Here is a 21305-nt window from a genome sequence, read left to right on the forward strand (position 1 = left end):
CCTGGTGGTCCTATGGTATGATAGGAGGTACAGCACAGTCCCCATCAATGTGCAGACTAGCCACCCTGGAGTATACAGAGGTACAGTACAAACAAGAGAGACCTTGCTTCAAAACAAGATGGAAAGATCAAGCTGAGTCCCCAAAAAGCTGTTCTCTGAGCACCACACACATACTGTACCATGTTCATACACACACATGCACACACACATACACACACACACACACACACACACACAAAGAAGAAAATTCTAAATAAATATAAACGTTTTTCCTTTAGTTCCCTCAGTAGCATAGTTTGAGGGCATCACTCCCATCCATAGTTTAGTAAAAATACTTCTGTGGAGAGGTAGTCTGACAAAGAAGCAGCTTATAGCAGTAATAGCAAAAATACTCATGACTACACAGCACCAGAAACAGCGCAGCAGCATTTAATGTTCGCTCGTGTGTTATGTGTAACAAGAACTACGGTAAGTGCTTCAAAGATCTTTATTTCTTTTAATCCTCACGCTATCTTTCTGAGAACACTGGATGCTGAGATGAGGAAGCTGTGAGCTCAAAAATAAAGAGCTCAACTCTGTCACATGTTTACCAGTCTGGATTCAATATATATCCTCATTTTCATACATAAACATAGAAGGGTTTTAGAATTTGACTCCCATTGTTAGATGAGCAAACTTGACAATGTAACTCCAAAGGCCTACCTCCTATCCACTGTTCTGTGCTTACTTCAAGTTCCATACTGAGGCATATTGCTGTCTGTAGCATTAACTTCATTATGAGAGTTTATATGTATGCTGAGCAGTGATCCCCCACAAACAATGCTGTGATGCAGGAGAAATGTCATGTGATTTGTTACAGCTAACAAACTACCAATTTTGCAAATGATACGCTTTATAAATTATATTCTTGATCCCTATAATGATGTCATTCACACTCATGTGAATTTAGGAGAGCTCACTGAACGGCAGAGAATGGGGTATAATTGTGCATAATTACATGGGGCTTTCGGCCATGATCCTGTGGGCACAAATATATTAAGCTAGACATCTGAACCTCTCTAGCATCTGTGATCTTCCATTTGGGAGAAAAGCTTGCAGTATTTTGGCTGACTTTCTATAAACACATTTCTCCTTGTCCAATTTTCACTAGTCATTGGCTTGTAAAGACTTCTTGCATGTTCTACTGGACTAAAAACTGGAGTATCTCAGTCAGAATTCAAGTTAGGAGGGCAGGGGTACTATTAGGATTCATTAAAGGCAGTTCGATGGAGGGCAAGAATTTTTAGTTCGTACATTGATAGAATACTGATTGAATTATCTTGGATGTGTGTGTGTGTGTGTGTGTACATGAATTATAGAAACATATCACACATCACACAGAATATATAAATTACTGGCCAAGGCTCAAGGATTGCTTGTAGAAAGAAATCATTAATGGAACCCGGGATTGTGACTTGGTTGGTAAAGGGCTTGCATAGCATGTGAGAAGATCTAGGTTTGATTCCCAGCACCACATAAAGCTGCTGCGCTGGTCCAGACCAGCAATACCAGTATTTGGGAGGTGGAGGCAGAGGGAACAGAATTTAAAGTCATCCTTGGCTTGAGGCAGGCCTTGGATACAGTAGACGTTTCCTCAAAAAAGATATCATTAGGTGGCTAAATGAATGAGATCTGGGATCATTTTTGTCATAATCTTTAAGGGAACGCACAGATTTTCCAGGGGCCGCCATGTTGGAAATATCCTTCAGTTTGCTTTATTGGAAATACCATTCAGTTCCAAGCTGCTCCACTTCACTGCCTTAATGAGAATGAGCCTTTTCTCTGACTCATTTCTGCTACACCTTATTTTCCAGGAGCTGAGGTGCCAATCACCTCTCTCCTGGACCGCAGTGTTTGTTTATCTCTCTGCTGGAAGTTTCTTTCCCTTGTTGAAAATACAGCTCTGCTCCTCCCACCCCAGGGCTTTTACAAATCCCTCTATCCTGCCACAAGCTCTTGTCAACACACTCTGTATTTCTCTGTCTAAGCCCAAGGGAGGCTCTCGTCGTATTCCACTGTTCTTTCATGTTTTAAAAAGTGAAACCAATATATATGTGTGTGTGTGTGTGTGTGTGTGTGTGTGTGTATACACTGCTGGGACCCTCTTCTGTAACTTGACATACACAAAAGGCCAGAGGTTTATAAATACTGGAATCATTTCTTAACTTTTAAGTATTCACAAAATCCCCATATACAGAACATTAATAATGAGAAACTGGAGGTAGAAATTTGGATTGCCAGACAAATTTTCACCCTCAGATATACTATTGTAAATAGATAAATCAAAATATCATGTTTCTCCCAAAATTCTTATAGTCAAAACTTGGGACTTATGTAATGGATATGTCTGTGCATGTAACTTGTATACTATAAATTAGTTTAGCTATTTTAGAAAGTGACTTGGTAGCACCTAGTAAAATTGGAAATATAAATACCTGTCATTCTATTATATTAATGGACTTATATACCGTGAATAGTCTCACATTCATTTAATGATGTCTCGTATACCACTATTTTTAATAATAGACTAGCATAAACAACCTAAAATTTTCTATGGAAAAAGACAAATTGTTACCTAGTCATGTGAGGAGTATCATACAGAAATTAAAAATAGAAACTTAGGCTTTATATTTATAAACACATTTAGAAAATAAGTCTTCAAAGTGTCAATGCTGTTATACCATTTAGGTAAATAAAGCACTTAAAAATGTGATGAATGGATTAGTACTAGTTTTAGTCTTGACTACTTAGTGCAATTTCAGGGTTTCTGAGACACTTCTTGGTATTTTCTTAAATCTATAAAACAAAATTCAAATTTTTTCTCCTCCAGGAATCCTTGCTCTAAGCTACTGTGTTTCCCTCTGTCATCTAAAAAATTCTAAGAACTAATCGTGGTATGAGTATGACCTAATTTATCATGTATGCGTGCAGATTCACATGCTTTATCTATTTGGAATGTATAAACCAGATGTGGTGGTGCACACTTTTAGTCCCAGCACTCTGGAGGCAAGGACAGGTGGAACTCTGTGCAATCCACGATAGCCTGCTCTATATTGGGAGTTCTAGGCCAACCGTGGCTCTAGGGAGACACTTTCATAAAAAAACAAACAAACAAGCAAAAATATTTAACATCATTCTTAGTGCACATTATGTTCTCACTATTAACTGAAATTATTATTATATACTCAGTTATTTCCTTAATTAGTAAGAACTATAGTTTAGATCTGAACTATTCTTCTAAAGCTCATGTAACAAATAAAACCTGGGTCTCTCAGGTATGTAGGGGACTCGTACAAGGAAGGCAGGGCCTGTTGCCATGCCCTTGGAGAAGATGCTGAGATCCCTATACCTTATCTTTCTTTTTCTGAGCAGTCATGAAATATATAGCTTTCTTCTGCCACATCCTCCTCTGAAATATATTTTGTGCCCTATACCAGAAGCATGGGATCCATTGACCTCGAAATCCATGATCCAGATATGCCATCTCCTTTATGAAGTATCTCAGGTAGTTTTGCCACAGTGGTGAGAGGCTGAACAAGAGAAAATTTGTACCAGGAAGTGCGGTTGTTGCTGTGACCATGTGCATCAATGTGATTTACGAGACTGGAGTTGTTTGTGGGTAAATTTGGAAAATTTTGGAGAGTCAGATTAGATAAAACCTTGAATGATATAAACAGAAATTAGAAAGTAATTCTAGCAGAGCTTGAAAGACTAGAATTCTAATAGAAAGGCAGGATGTAAAGGTTATGTTGATGAGATTTCAGATGGAAATGAGGTGTCTGTTGAGTATTAGACTACAGACCACCTTGTTTTACTGGAATACTTCATGCTCCAAGACTTTGGTGAGAGTAAGTTCAAAGATACCAGGCCTGGTTCAATCCATGTGGGTGGCATTGATCATATGGTATAGGCTTTACAGGGAGGTAAAATTTAAGAGTTGTTGGGTCATATGGGCATCCACCGAGATTTTAAAGCAACGCCTGTGAGGCCAGACCATGTGTAGTAGCACTGAGGTTCTACCGGTGGCTCATGAGAGGGTGAAAGTGAGACTATTCAATAAAGACAAAGGTGCAATGGAGACCTCAGGCAGTTAGACATGCCAGTAACGTGACGTGTGTACTGTGGGAAGCTTCAAGCAGAGATCAGAACCAGCCCAACAAGGAGGTCAGGAGTACAGCTGGCAACACTGTATGTGCCAGGCTGTCCAAGTCCTTTTCAGCTCATGATGACACCCTGGATACAAACCACGGAGCTAACAGATATAATATTTGCCCAGTTGGCCTGTGAGCTTGCTGTGGTCTGATTCCTGCTCTTACGATTTTCCTATTCCTCCTCTTTGGAATGAGAATGTTTAACTTTGTTGCACTGAATCTTGCAAGTGTGACCTTCCTTTTCAGTTTTTACAGGAGTTCACACAGAGTTGACCCTGAGTCTCAGAAAAGATTCAGCTTAGATTTTTGAGTCAAGTTGAACTGTTATTCTTCAGAGACTCTAGGTGATGGAGTAAAAGAAGTTTGTGTTTAAAGATGGACACTGAGTCTTTGGAGACAAGGGAGAGGATGCTATAAATGGGATCTGGAGTGGCTTCTGCAGGCTTTTCTATCATGGCCTTGTTACCCATCTGCAGTGTTATTGGAAGGTGGAATCTGTCCTTGATAATAGATCTGATCCCTTCCTGTGTCTCATAGCTACTTAATTACCATGTAGCGAGCAGCCATGTCCAGTGCAAGCTCTAGTCATGATACATCACCTCACTACATAGGGCCAAAGCAAAGGAACCAAGTGACAACGGACTGGGGCTTTTGAATCCATGAACCAAAATGAACTTCCTTCCTCATGACTTTGATAGTCAGCCCCTCTGGGATTATGCCTGTCATCAGGTTTAGTGAGAGACCCTATCTTTAAAAAAAACACAATATAGAGAAGTAATAGAAGAAACCTAATGGCAATCTCTGACCTCCACATGAATGCATCTACACATACATGAGTCAGCATGCACAGATACATTCATACACACACTACACACACAAACACACACAAAAATGAAAACATTCCAAAAATCCAATAACACTTATGAGCCTTAAGTCTTTCTCTTTTGAAGCAAATATATATTTAAAAAATAATAATTACATCCATGACCCTCAAAAGTGCTAAGTGGATACAGAAACTTAATCTAGACCTGGATAAAATAGCATAAAAATTATTTTAATTTCAAAAGCCATCACAAAATGACATTTCTGAGAGTAACTCAGGATAAAGGACAGATAACTAAGAAAAAAATTCTACTGTACACACACTTAATCTCCAGGTTCTTGTTTAGGGAAACAACTGTCCAATGGCATTTTGTTTGAATTTATTTTACAGTGGCAATTACATTTCCTAATACACTGGGTTAAAACACGGAACTTTTGAAATCCAGCCAAATTTATCTCCTTTTTCAAAAAAGTATGATCTATATTATCTGTTAATCAAAGGTAGGTTTAGACTTTTGCAAAATGCAGAGACAAGATGGCTCTGGGGACACTGTGAAGATTGTGTATCTGAAAACTGAGATTTTCTTCCTTCTTCTTTTAAAAATCTTCAAGGCTATAAACCCAACAAACAGTATCCTGCCTATTGGGAATCCACATTGTGTAAAATTATGCTGCAGCTTAGGAAGAATTTTGCTGTTACTGGGACTTTGAGAAAACAATAGAAATTCATCATTGATTTAAATCAAAAATGGTTTGAATGAGACAGACTTAGTCAAGTGGTTCTCCCCCCTGGTCCTATTCCAGGGACCAACCTGCAGGGACTCTGACCATTTAATATCCTCTGATGGGAGTGGAGAGTAAGAATCGATAATAATTGCTCTGTAATGTATAATCATTGCTAAGAGATCCTGACTGAGTTGGACCCACTCAGACACCTTGCTCACTTTTTAAATATGAAAAGGTGATTGAAATCCACCATCTCATTCAAATATAGCATATGTTGTGAGTGTGAAAACAATGAGAGCCATGAAGGTGCCCCTAGGCTTCAGGGTCCCAGCTCCAACAAAGCCACTGTGAGGTGAGAATGCAAGAAAAAGAATGTGCATTTGACGCACCTAAACTATGATCATCACATCCTAGTAACACATCACCACATGGTATCGCATTCCCTTGGTGTGACTGACTGGGAACTGTGGCACACTGCTACCACCAGCATCACAAATGAATAATGCACCACAAACAGAGAGTGAGAGAAGTCAAATCTCAAAACTCAAAGTACACTTTCTATTGAACATATACATACATCATAAAGTCAAAAGACAATATCCATCCTAAACTGCAGTCTATCTATATTGAACATATCAAAAAGGAAGAAATCTGAAATTCTTAAAAACTGGACTTAGTGTGGAGTTAGTCTGTGAGTTAAGGTTGTTCATGGCCCATTTATTTTGGAATTTGAATTAAATCTCTCTTTTACTCTCATCTTCTGGCATGGCTGCTTATAGATATGTCAAAATTAAGCAATAGTTTCCCATGCTAAATTGCAAATACCTAGATATGCAGAAAACTGCCTAGTAGACTTGAATAGAAATTTTACAAACCTATTTTCTTCAGTCACTTATTCACTTCTTAAGCATTTATGGATAGCTTAAATCATGAGGCATTTTTCTGGGTCATAGAGACCCCAAAGTGACCAAGCGCCACCAACAGGTAGGGAAGCATTAGTTATTTCTTTTTACCTACAAGTTGTTGTTATCTGCAAATAATTTCAATATATTACAAAGATTGATGTTTCAGAAGAAAATAATGTAGATACATAAAGTATAAGGAATATGATAGTCTTAACTTTTGAGAAACTCTGTCTGTGAGGTGGTTAGAATGATTCAAAGACAAAACAATCTGCAATTGATGTTAACTAAAATTCAAAACTACAGTAAGTTAAAACAATGTAATAAAATTAAAACTCAGGGCCTAAGGAGATAGTATAGAGGACAAAGCTGCTCGCCATAAGCCTGACAACTTGAGTTTGATCCCTAGGACCCATATGATAGAAGAAGACAATCGATTCTCAAATATTGTATTCTGACCTCCACAAACACACAATGGCACATCTGTGCACACATACAAACACATAATAATTAAAATAATAAATTTAAATTTTTAAACATTGATCTTGTTTTATGAAAGGTTGTTCTAGACTATTACTTTCTTAAAAGATATGAAAGATTACATTCACCTCAGAGCTGTTCAAATATAAACCAAATGAAACTAAACCAAAGTAATTTAATAACCTTCTAAAACAGTTTGTATTCATTTCAAAGTCAATATCTAGAGAGTAAGTCTTTTCAAACCATGGAGTTAGGTGCTAAAAAAACCTCTTTGTCTCTGCCAACTGAGAAACCAGATAATATTTAAAGACATATTCTGGGAGTGGTACTGTATGCCTTTAATCCCAGCATTTAGGAGGCAGAGGCAGGCGGATCTTTGTGAGTTTGGGGCCAGCCTGGTCTACATAGTGAGTTCCAGGACAGCTGGGGCTACAGGGAGACCCTGTCTCAAAAACAAAACAAAACAAAACAAAACAAAACAAAACAAAACAAAACAAAACAAAACAAATGCCATTCAGGACCCTGATAATTAAGTAAGTCAGCCAACAACTTGAGGCCATCTTATTCCCAAGGAACCACTGTCTGTGGGAAAAAGACTATCTTCTGTGTGTGCTTGATGTCCTGCTCCATGCAGGCCTCTCGGAGAAGTTCTGTCAAGGAAGTACTCGTGGTGGGATCCAGCTTTGGAACGTGCCATCTTTAGCAAGTGCAAGAAGCCGCATGTCTACACTGTCTTAAGACTAGCCTAAGAGAGTAAACATACTTTAAAAATCGGAAACAGTTACTACATGGTTATGAAAAGCAGAAGATTACAAATGAATTCTTTTGTTTTTTTTTTTTTTTTTTTTTTTTGTTTTTTGTTCTTTTGGAGACAAGGTCTCCCTGTAGCCCCAGCTGGCCTAGAACTCACAGAGATCTGCCTGCCTCTGCCGACACTAGCTGGACAACAAGTCTCTTGATATTGTCTCTACTCCCAGTGCTGAGATTACAGGCATGCATCACCACACTGAATATCTCTATGTGTATTTTGGGGATGAATTTAGAGTCCTTATGCTATTAAGGCAAACACTTTAACAACAGAGCTATCTCCCCAGTAACAGAATAAATTCCCAAATGGATTTTTTCTTAACTTTTCTAATCACTGTAGTTATTTTAAGCTTGGGAGTAGACACTATACACCATGTCTGTAAGTAATGGTAAACATAACAAATGAGGTTGAAATGAAAGAGTCAATATTCTATCATTATCTTTGACTATTCACAGATTTGGAATGGGGGCAGATAACTCTCGGTTTACACTGACGCTTGAATTTCTAAAAGTACATTCTTTTGCATGATTTATATTTTAAGTAACAGGTTTATAGTAGATAAATACATAATCAAATAACTTCAGATGATACTATTTCATATCACTTGGTGCAAAGGAAAAGAAACTAGATTGAAATATAAATAGGAGATGTTTGTTGCTGCCAATATTTTCTGAGTGCTTACTACCAAAATACCTTTGACTTCAGATCCATTATTTATAAGAATAATTTTCAAGGTGACATTTTGAGACCAAATTTCGTGATTATTTGTAAAGGCATATAATAATATATATATTAATACCAAAAAATGTCCAAAATAAACCTTTCCAGGCTATGTTAATGTTATACTTCCATAATTAGCATGGCATTTGTAAACACATGTACTTTTTAACAGTTTGATTTGATTTCTTAAATAGGTAAAATACACCTCATTTTAATGCAAAATATTAGAGTCAAATCTAAATTCTAATATATTCACAAACATAATATCACAAAGTTTATTTTCAGGTAGATTTTATTGAACCTGGAAGATAAGGATACCAAAATTATAAGTTTTGTCATTTTTTATTTAATAGATATTAACTGTATAGAACATTGTTCTAATCCCTTTGCATTTATCAACTGAATATTCATTACATGCCGAAGAAATGACTATTGCTATCATGATTATTTTGTAGATGAAGAAACTGAGGCACCAGGGGGTTAAATGACTTGCCTAAAGCACAAAATGACAGTGACATTAACTTGTTCCTGGCTAGAAAGTGGCACATCCTGGGTTGAAACTTAGGTCAACTGGCTCCAAGCCTAGCTCCTCCCCTTCTGTGCTATACTGACAGAGGATAGGAACCTACAAGTTTGACTTTAAGAATAAATGCTCAAAGGACATAAAAGCAAGAAAATATTCTAAAAATCAAACATTCATTATTTTCTTAAAACACATGTACACATATACTCACATACAAAGAAATCCTCACACTCCAAATAATCATTTTATATATTCAAAACTTAAGGACAAACCTTGCCAATTTGATATTTAGGGGAAAAAAAGAACTTAAAACCAAAACATTACTGAGTGATGAGAATATGGGACTTAAACACATTATTGTTTTTAGGTTAAATCTCTAGCTACTTAGTTTTAAAAAAATTCTAAAAAGCCAACTCCTGTAAGAATTATGGCATAAGAAAATGTGTTACCTATACAAGATTAATTGTGAAGAATTCCATGCAATACAAAAATATTTATTTGGGGGCTGGAGAGATGGCTCAGCAGTTAAGAGCACTGGCTGCTCTTGTGAAGGACCTGGGTTCGATCCCCAGCACTCACATAAAGGCTAACAGCTGTCAGTAATTCCAGTTCCAGGGGATCTGATGCTCTCTTCTGACCTCTGTGTGCACTGCAGGACACAGGTACACCTACCTACATGCAATACACTCTACACATAAAATAAAAAAATAAAATATTTTTGAAAATATGCATTTTTATTGTTTAGCATGCATATGAACATATGTCCTCTATTTACCTGTTTAATTTCTTTCTAGTTTAAGGGTCTCTCTTCACCCTCCAGATTATCTATTAGCTAAATAATTTTAGCTTTGTGGTACCCATGGCCTATATACTGTGTTCCCTCCATCCTCCTGATGCTCTGCTGTGGTATCCATAGTGACATCTGTGTTCTTCCTCTGCACATTGGATTTCATACTCACATTCAGAATTCTCCCTATTAGTGCTGAGAAATGACTTTTGAACAAAGTTTTATAGGAATAAAGCATCTTTTATATGGCTGAGATGCTCATGTCAGGCTTCTAAAACATCCTGAAATGGTTATCAGAAAATGATGACAAGAACACCACAGAACAATGAAAATGCCAGGAGACATGAAACGGTGTAGAATAAAAGAGGCCTCTCATTAGCGGGAAAACTCAGGATTGCAGCAACAGCAAGCAGGCAAACACCCCTGCCTCTACTGAATGTCTTAGCCATGAAAGGAAGAGCGTAGCTACTAATGGCATCAGGCAGGAAGTGGCAGAAGCAGCCTTCCATGGAACCCAGCAGCCTGTTCCTTGCTTCCCTGTGTGTGTCTGAGCTATTTTTTGTAGCTTCACTTTCAAATTAACACGTGTCCTTACTGATAGACATTGTGAATGAGGCACTTTCTCCTTTCCAGTATAGCTTAGAGTTCAGATTTAATTACTGTGGGAATAAATGAAGACATGTGCCTTGGGGCATAACATTTTAAATGTTGGCAGAGCTACTATATCAGTTCTGAAAAGTATCAGTCACTTCAGCTTTTTGATGGATGCCGTCCAAATGATTTTAGGGAGACGATTACCAACTAAGAGATCCAGCTAGCCATGGTAGGATAATCAGCTGAAATCTGGAAATACTTTGTTTGGTTATTTACTTAGTTTTACTTTGTATATACTGATAAAACATGTCAAGACGATATCTTCCTCAAGGGTTGCATATGAAATGTGCAGTGCCTTTTAACTCATGTTAAAGAGGCAATGAAATTGTTTTCCAAACATTTGATCAAATAAATTCATGGCCAAATATTCTTTTATTGCTAAAGTCAGTAGTAGGGATGCTTAAAATTAAAAACATGGAGATACAATGAAATGCTTGGTCCTCTAATATGGTACGTGTTTTAAAAATAGCAAAAGTGACCTTAACCTAAAATAGATCTTAAGATATGTGTGATACCTTCTCATACAGTCCAGTGCGCGGATGAAAAAATCTTTGTGGAGTTGGTGCTCATCTCTCAGGATGGAGCATTGTTCCAGTGTCACCGACATTGATGTCCTGTCTTTGGCACTTTTACAGCAGGTGAAACGAATACCATTGAGTTTTCGACAAATCTGTAGACACATATGAAAACAGGTTATCTGTGGAAGCCAAGTGTTTCTACCCTAGCAAATGTGAATATATCACCTTCTCACTCCTAAAGCCAGAGGGCTAGAGCGAACTTATTTATCTTTTTATGTAGGAAGTATGGGACTATCAAGACTAGGATGTGATAGCCCCAGTAGACGAGGGAGGCAGTGGTACCTGATGTGCCTGATTTGCATAGATGTTGATCACAAATCAGCATCACAAGTCCATTAAAAATGAAGAAAACTGAGTGTTGTGTTGAGAATTTTTGCATTTATGTTCATTATGGTTATGGGACTAGAGTTTTCTTTTTTGTTTGTCTTTACGTGGTTTTGGTAGTAGAGTGATAGTGGCTTCATAGAAGGATTTTGAGAGTTCTCCCTCTGGTTCTATCTTTACAAATAATTTAAGAAGTATTGGTTGTAAATCTTTTTTGACTGTATGGTAGAATTTTCCTGTGAATTCGTCTGGGCCTGGGCGTGGGCCTTTTTTAATTGTGAAGTTTTGCATTGCTGTTTCAATTTCATCATTTGTTAGGGGTCTGTTTAAGCTGTAAATCTCATCTTGATTTAGCTTTGGATGTTTCCATGAATTTAGCATATTTATCCATTTCTTTCAGATTTTTAAATTTAATAGAGTATAGGTTTTTAAAGTATTCCCTTATGATGTTCTAGATTTGTGTGTGTGTGTGTGTGTGTGTGTGTGTGTCTGTCTGTCTGTCTGTCTGTTGCGATGCTTCCTCTTTCTTTTCTGATTTTGTTGATTTGGATTTGCTCTTTCTTTTGTTTAACTGGGCTAAGGGTCTGTCTATCTTGTTAATCTTTAAAAAGAACCAACTCTTAGATTCTTTGTATTGTTTCATTTGTTTCTATTTCATTAATTTCTGCTCCGATTTTTGTTACTTCTGCTCACCTCCTAGGTTTGGCTTGGTTTGTTCTTACCTTTCCAGAGTCAAACTGTACTGTCATTTATGTGTCCTTGTTCTGATTTTATTTTTTAATGTAGACACTTGGAGCTAGTTTCCTCTTATGACTGCTTTTAAAATGTCCGAGAGGTTTGTTGTGCTGTATATTCATTTTCATTTCATTTAGTTCCTGGAATGCTTTTTTTTCTTTATTAATTTCTTCTTTGACCCATTCATCATTCAGGAGTGTGTTGTTTAATCTTCATATGTTCATGTAGTTACTAGAGCTTCTTTTCTGTTGATTATAAGCTTTATTATGCTGTGGTCTGATACAATGCATAGAATTATTTGTTTTTTGAATTTGTTGAGGTTTCTGTTATGTAGCAGTATGTGGTTAATTTTAGGGAAACTTCCATAGGCTGTTGCATAGAAAGTGTATTCCTTGGTGTTTGGGTGAAATATTCAGCAGATGACTGTTAGGTCCATTTGATGAATGATGTCATTTAATTCAGATGTCTCTTTGTTTATTCTTTGTCCAGTTGACCTGCCTATTGGTGATAGTTGTTATTGATGTCACCAACTATTACTGAGCTGGGATTAATCCGTGTTTTAAAGTCCTATAGCATTGTTTTTATGAAATTGGATGCACCGGAGTTTGGTGCATATAATGTTCATCATTGTAATATTTTAAAAAGGAAACATTTGCTAAATTGAACTTGTATTTCAAATACCTATAGAAGAGGTCGGGCGTGGTGGCACATGCCTTTAATCTTAGCACTCAGGAGGCAGAGACAGGCAGATCTCTGTGAGTTTGAGGCCAGCCTGGTGTCCATAGCAAATCCATCTCAGCTGGGGCTACAGGGAGACCCTGTCTCAAAAAAATCAAAGAAAAAAAACCTATAGAAGATAAATGAAACACACTGGAAACACTGAATTGGCCACCAGTTACTGCATAGAATAGTGTACTCAGAAGTGCCGTATGAAATTGCATGTAAACTTGATTTCCTTATGAACTTTATATGAACCCTAAAGGAAGCCATAAATAGACTCATTTTACAGATAACAAAACTGAAGTTTATGTAAACTAGGTAATTTATATGGAACAGAGCAGAACCCGACTGTAAATTGGTCTACTTAAGCCCAAATACCATGTTTTAGTGTCTGTACTTCTGTGTTTTCTTCTAATTCTTGTTAATATAATTTAAGTGAGAGAAGAGCCTCTGATCAACAATATCCTCTTTCCCATTGCCTTATGATTAATAGGTGAATTACTCTCTTCCCTGTTCTTCCATTTCATGAAAGACTTTTGATATGAGATACCAATAATAAGTTGAAGCATCAGCAATGCTAATCAATACGCATTTAAGGTAAAATTAATATGATACTTTAAGCTTCCACTTTATTATCCATAAACAAGATCTGAAAAGTGTCTGCTTTGAGAAGAAATATTAAAACAGTTTTTATTAAGGACTTTTCACTGTATTTTAATTGTGATGTGACACTGAAATGTAGAATTATGTCCCTATTAATTCAAATCTTCAGTACCGTTTATTTCTAATGAAAGCATCTATAGAAATAGGAGAGCATGATTTTCCATATAATATTTTTACCCTTAGAATGTTTTAATCTCTTCAAACAAATTGCATTTCACGTTTTTAAGAGCTAACTATATTCACAGTAATAAAATAGACCTTAATGGACATTTTCAAGATATAATATTTAAAAGGGATTAATATTTTTTTAAATGCATTTCTACTATAATATATACCTCTACTGCTTGGATTATTTAGCGTTCCACATTTTAAATCAAGTGGTAGTGGGACAATTTCACCCCAGTAGGCAAGTGAAGTTTTGATTTCTGTATCTTGAAAACTCTTGAACTGCCAAGTTGATTTAGCATACTTCATTAGCATGGCTTTTAAATTTCTCATTTTTATCATTTAAACTAAATCAAGAAAAAAAGTTTTGTGCATTTTTATTAGAATTTGAAACTTTAACAGAAGCAGCATTTTATTAGATATAAAGACAGGAAAAGGGAGAAAATTTGAAAATGTCAAAAGTAATTCCCATATTCATTCTAAGAGCATTGCTAACAACTTTTGTTTATAAATTTGATATTTAAAGTGTGTTATCAGCCTAAAGCAATTCTAGATCATATAATCAATTGCAAGTTGCACAGAAGCCACATTTGATTGGAATATATCATAAAAAGAGTACACAAATGTACAGGATTGTTGGAGAAACTATTTATTAAAGTTGGACAACTAAATATAGTAAGTGAAAATATGTATTTGTGTTTTCATTTATCTGTCATTGTTTTATCATTGTAGATAATTTTACCTCATGTATACAAAACCATATTCATGTGTTCAGAACTTGTTCAGGGGCCTTGCAAATGATCAGACTATCATAATGTTCTCATGTTAAGAACAAAACAAACTCAAGAGCTACCATTGTGAAATTTTGTGAGAATTAGCAACCACAGTGGTCTGTGAAGTAATAAAGAACAGCTGCCTTAGGGGAGCATTATTACAGACTTACATAATATAGTATGGTGCTAAATGGGACCAGTGTGAACAGCCTGTCTGAAAGTAACGTTTCATAATGTTACCTTTGATGCTCTTCCCGATACTTCAGGAAGGCATGAAAGGAAACCAAAGAAACTTTCCTCTGTCTGGTTCTGGTCAATTATCTTATATAGTCTCATGGTAAATTATCATGCCCTTTTCTTAAAAGAGACTAATACTGGTTTATAGACAAAACACTGGTAGTGAAGGCTCATTGATAGAGCATAGAGTGTGCTACAAGCTTGATAAGTTTGAACTCCAAATTATGAGTGACACTGCAGAAATCTCAGGACTAACATTCATCATGGAGGTTTCCAGTGTGCCTTTCCTGATGAAAGGATGCTTTTCTAAAGAAAAGATCTTTGGTTCTGAAGTTTTAATGAAATTCATAAATTTCATATGAGCTCTGTCTCAAGGTTGCCAGACAAGAGCTTAAAAAATACAAGCATGATTTTCTCCCTAAAGCTTATAGAAGTCTGGAGTAGGGAAACAGGCAGATCTTCAACCCTCAGGATTCCATTAAGAGAGAACCATACACAATTCAGCTCATTACCCCATAGCAATCCATCAGTAATAAATTCTATGACAATATCTAAATTAACAAACACATGTACAAGCTCATTAACCGAACAGTATGTCCAGGAGCCTTACTGAAGCTGTAAGTCAGAGACCTGGCAACCCCATTCTGCTGGAATTGCATGTCTCTAGAGCTGAAATTCAAATTTCTGATTGATACGGACCATTGACCTGCATTATCAAGAAAATTACAGATCCTTCATTTTGACCTCAGAGAGACAGCAAACCAAAAGCTCTTTCAATAAAGAAGGTATTTTTCCATTATGAAGGAAACTGTCCCCTTTCCGTTATTCTAGTGTATTGATAAGATGACCAACAAAATGACAAGAATGCATCCCTTAGAAGATGCACCATGGTATCTTGGTATCTAGTAACCAAAGGACAGGGGATAGATCCTGCATCATAAATACTCATTGTGTTTGCTGGTTATGACAACACAGGGAATAAGACTAACAAAAGTGTGCGTACCGTTGCCGCCAGCCACATGATTTCTACATTCTTTCTTTTTTTCACTTGAATATTTTGATGTAGATTGTCTAATAATCCTTGTAAATCATTTTGTTCCTGAAAATGTGAAATATCTAAAGGAAACAAATAAAAGAGATCAACATGAAACAGTGTTAAGAAGTTAAGCATGGACTTTTCTTGCATTCTGTCTTCAAATGCAACATTCAGTATAAGAAATATCTCTTGGAGCAAAGCAGGTATGAGGAACATCATGCTAATCCCTCCAGCTTTCATCCTTTATCTCACCATGTATGTCAGTTTTCAACTCTATTCCATGTAGCTGTGGTAATATTAAGCTGTCCATAAACCACTTTTACAAACAATGAAAATAGTTTTCATGAAAGTGATGGCTCTTCCTTCCCTTTAGCCAAACATAAGCCAAAAATGTATATATATGCCACTAAATGGCTAGTCTGGATGAAGAAAGAGCATATAGAAAATTGAATATCTCAGGTAAGAGAAATCTGAAAGTTCAAGTTAAAACCATTAAGTCTTGTTTCTAAACAGTAACTTTCTCCACTTTGCTGCAAGTGACATTTTCAGTCAGATAAAATTCTTTTATTTGAGAGGGAGGCTACTGTCTATTGTAAGATATTTAACTGCATCTGTAGGCTCTTCTGTTCAGATGCCAGAAGCACTCTTACTATTCTATCTTTACAAAATATATCTGGACATTGGCAAACATTTCTTACAGAGAAAAGTAAGCGCACTGATTGAGAACCATTGCTGTAAAGGAGAACAGATACGACAGGGAAGGGGAGACAGCACAGGAAATGCTTAGTGACACTCGATTCAAGTGATGGGGACAAAAATGGTCCCTAAAAGTTCACAATGCGTAGTATGAAAATGCAGTGTAGAATTGAGATATGAGGACTTTTGAGAGCTCTGACTAAGGCTAAAAAACAGAAGATATATAAAAGCTAAGACCTCATCAGGTTCACCCACTTATGGAGAAGATACAGACTACATATTGTCAATTCTTTTTACAAAATGAACACAAATTTACTTTAAATTCATGGTGATGATAATTTGTATTTGTACTTTGTAAATTTTTTTCCAGATGTTTAATTAGAAAAACAATATATCTGAGTAGGTTTTGACACATTTTCCAGAGAATAGACAAGGTATCTCAATGAACTATACTTGCAATGTGTCAAAGAGTGCAATTGGCTAGAAAGGACATATTCACTGAGAACAATCATATATCACCTGGGATCATATAAGCACAGAATATAGTGCTTCCACTATATATCTGATATATCTTAAGGAAGTGAGATTTAAAATATCTATGTGAGGTATATTCATGATTCTACTATATTAATTCCTAAAATAGTATACATTTCAAAAGTCAAATTTCTCCAGGTGTGATGGTGTGTGCCTTTAATCCCAGCCCTCAGGAGGCAGAGGCAGGTGGATCTCTGTGAGATCGAGGCCAGCCTGGTTCACATAGTGACTTCCAGGTGGGCTAGGACTAGGGAGACCCTGTCAAAAAAGAAGAAAAAACATCAAATCATTATGTTAGTAGAGATGATTCCCAAAAGAAAGTTTAACTCAGAATAGCACATTGCAAATTAGGCAACTCTGAGACAGACATTTATGTGCATATTGACTTGTCTTGTCTCTATATATTTATACAGACAGATAAAAAACTGATTTATGTATTAACTGGTCATCTTTGATTGTGCATTGCCATGTACTTTTCCAACTATGTCTTTGTATCCTTTAAAAGAAGCACATACTCTTCAAAAGTAGTAAAGTCCTTATAAGAGCATTGGAGAAAAGAATACACACATGAGAGAAAGAAAGAGTTTAAAGGCTATGATACAAAGGTCTGTCTTTAGTCTGTACTCTAAGGTAGAACAGATACTCCAGTCCTTATGAAGTATAGGAAAATCTAAAAGTATACTGTGGCTATGACAAGTCAGCAAAGATGACAAGACAAAAGGAGAATGGGAAATTCTAGAATAGGAAGTACACAGGATATCTGTCTGAGGAATAGTTTGGGGCTTCTGGAAGCATTCGAGGTCAGGGGGCAAACATAGCCAAGATATGAACACAGGAGGTAGCGCTATTGAACCTGGGAGTGTGTTAGGCAACATGTCACTATACTGGATGGTTCTAAGGTTAGGGTTGCTATGCTTGGAGGTCTGTGCTCCAGGGCAATTGGTGAGTTTTCAGCTGGGGTTTAGCCACATTTTGAAGGTGTGCTGGGTAACTTCAATTGTCATCCTGGCACATCTGGGTGGAGGGACTCTCAATTGAGGCACTGTCTCCTTTGAATTGTCCTGTGTCCCTATCTGTGGGACATTTTCTTGATTGTTGAGGGATGCGGGAGGCCCAGCTCACTTGTGGGCAACCCCCTGAGCCAATGGTCCTGTGTTATATATGAAAGTAGGCAGAGCATGGGCCAGAGGAACAAGCCAGTAAGCAACATTCCTTCATGGTTTGTGCTTCAGCTCCTACCTCTAGGTTCCTGCCCTGTGTTTCCTTAGTGAGGTACTATGGCCTGGGAGATATAAGATAAAATGTATCCTTTCCTCTCCAAGATGATTTTGATCAGTGTTCTTATCACAATAGAAAGTAACTAGATTAAAGGTCCCTATGATTCTCTGTGAAGCCATGTCATTCAACCATTTCAAAACAAGTATAAAATAGAAAACTTAATTTAGGGCAAGATAAATTCTAGAACTCTAATGTACAATGATTGCAATTACTAATACCTTATTGTATATTTTATATCTTCTAAAGAAATAGATGGTAAGTGTTCATATACACAACACTAGTGTATAACTATTCAATTAATAACTAATTGAAGCTACAGATAAATAGTTTGATTATGGTTATAGCTTCACTATATATATATATATATATACTAATCCATTGAATCTTATACCTTAAATATAGTCTTTAATTATCAAGCATATTTCCATTAAAAATTCATGCCAGTTCCCACAAAGTTCTCATAGCACACACATACACATACCGCACTGTAACAAGACATAAAATAACACTTACTCAGTATACAGACTGCATTCTGTTCTGTTCCTTTTTCATATATTATTTATTTATTTATATAGGATTTCACTATATAGCTTGGGATGGGCTGGAACTTTCTATCTCAAACTCACAGACTATCTCAAATTCACATACTATCTGAAACTCACAAAGACCCATCCAAGTGCTGGGATTAAAGGTGTACCATTATGTCCCACCGCACATGGCCTTGTCTATTTCATTTTTAAATGCTGGTGTCAATCCACCAAAATGATAGAAGAACACATAAAGTCAATATAAAAGTTGTAAAGCACAGATTTGGGGGCACCTCATGTGCAAGACACACAATATAGTTAAGATATTGAATGTCCTCTCAAAGCCATATATTTATATTAGGCTATTCAATATTAAAACGTGGAGCTGCAGGGAAGTAGAAGAACCTTCAGGGTGGGGCCTGGTGGAAGATGGGCCTGGTGGAAGGTGCTTAGGTCAACCTGGGCATACTCTCAAAGAACACTGTTGAACTGGGGCCCCTTCTTTTTCCTTTCTTTTGTTTCCTTCCAGAACATGATTCTTCTCCAACATTTACTCACGCCATGATGTTTTGTCTTGTACTAGGTGCCAAGCAATGAAGTCAACTAATCATAGCCTAGAATATCAGATTTAAACTCGTTCTCTTTACAAATAGGTTATCTGAGTTATTTTGTTATAGTAAATTTAAACAATGTGTGATTTTTTTTTTTTCAAAAGGTTTATAGAAGAAAAGCAAAGCCTACAGTGTAGTCTCTCAGATCTGGGTACAGCAATTTCCCCAAATATTGTATTTGTGTCTTTACAGGTAGATGGAGGTGGTACAAACAACTTTGGCATCTTTACAATGGACCAACATATTTGGATGGATGGGATTCTAGAACCAAGTATAATACCTATCAAAACGATTTAATTGTATTGCTAATATGAGATTTTAAAATAAAGCCATTTGAAAACAAACTGTAAGTTTCTTAGATGTAAGCCAAACAAGTGGTCATCATTGGCCTGATGACTCTTGAAATTCTACTTTTACCTCATGGCTTGCAATAAGAAGGAAGTCATGCTGAGAGCCTTTAAATTTCCAGGCTCTTCCTCTCCTCCCCTTCCTTCCCTCTCCTCCCCTTTGCTTTCAGTCTCCCACCTCTTCTTTCAACTCTCCTTCCTTTCTTGGTCCCTGTCCCCTCCCCTCCAGTTCCCTGCCCTTCCCCTCCCTCCCCACCCTCTCTCTATTTTCTTTTTATATACTAAAGGTCAAATCGTGGGCCTTCCATATACTAAGCAAGTGCTCTCCAACTGAACTGCATCCCAGCCCCCTATTTCTTTTTTTATTTTTATTTTTATTTTATCTGTTTGAGTATATTGCCTGCATGAATGTAAGTACACCCATGTTCTACAATGCCCAAAGAGTTCAGAGGAGGGTGTGGGATACCCTGGAACTAGAGTTATGGACGGCTGTTAGCTGACATGTGGATGCTGGGAATGGACCCTAGGTCTTCTGTAAGAGTAGCTAGTTCTCTTAACTGCTGAGCCATCTCTCCAGCCCCAACTAACACTCTATTTCTATACTAATTTTTTCAACCTGATAAAAATCCTACTGACTGACCCTTCCATCCCCCCCGCCGTTCTATACTCCTAGTTTGGGCCCTGCACCATTCCTAGTCTTGGGGCCCCAGACACCCGGGGAACCAATACTGCTTCCTGATCCTTCTCACCCAGACCAACTCAGTCCCTTTCTTGGGCCCCAGGAGTACCGCTTCTGGTCCTGGCCCCACCCACACCTCTCTCTGCTTCCCTGGGCTTGCACCACTGGCTAACTCTCCTAGCCTGCACTACTATCCTCAGGCCTCTTGGGGTAAGTCTATAGTGCAGCCCTCTGTGCCAGGACTCCCTAAGCCACATTCATCCTTCCATCCCCCCTGCTGGTCTATACTCCTAGTTTGGGCCCTGCACCATTCCTAGTCTTGGGGCCCCAGACACCTGGGGAACCAATACAGCTTCCTGATCCTTCTCACCCAGACCAACTCAGTGCCTTTCTTGGGCCCCAGGAGCACAGCTTCTAGTCCTGGCCCTGCCCTCACCTCCCTCTACTTCCCTGGTCCTGCAACACCCGCCAGCCTCTTTCTGGGGCTGACAGCCTCTTTCTGGGACTCCTAGGCTTACCTTTCCTCTCTCTGATCCTTTGCATCGAGTACAACCCAACTACTGAATCCACTCCCTGGGAAATCCTGGGGCTTCTTCCCTCCCCATCTGCCTTTGCATCACTGCGTGATGCGGCCATGACCAGGCTCTCAGGTCAGTCCAACACCCAAGTTTCTGAGGCCAAAAGCATTCTTAGAAGATTGCAGACCTAAGGAGAAAGTCTGAAAACTTCTGATCCACATTGGAATTCGGTCACTGCGGAACTCCTGAAGACAAAATCAATCCGGCCACGA

General features: G+C 37.5%; 1 protein-coding gene across 1 annotated transcript in view; it reads right to left on the reverse strand.

Annotated features, from left to right (window-relative positions):
• The window catches only part of Inpp4b (inositol polyphosphate-4-phosphatase type II B), a 939536-nt gene that overhangs the window by 45780 nt on the left and 872451 nt on the right, over positions 1-21305 (reverse strand). Inside the window, exons 24-25 of the mRNA XM_008843442.3 lie at positions 15811-15923; positions 11128-11282 (exon numbers count right to left, since the gene is read on the reverse strand). Coding sequence (XP_008841664.1) covers positions 11128-11282; positions 15811-15923 — 268 coding nt within the window. The remainder of the gene's footprint in view (positions 1-11127; positions 11283-15810; positions 15924-21305) is intronic.

The sequence above is a fragment of the Nannospalax galili genome, unplaced genomic scaffold, assembly GCF_000622305.1.
Source record: "Nannospalax galili isolate Female #2095 unplaced genomic scaffold, S.galili_v1.0 scaffold359, whole genome shotgun sequence".
Lineage (NCBI taxonomy): Eukaryota > Metazoa > Chordata > Mammalia > Rodentia > Spalacidae > Nannospalax > Nannospalax galili.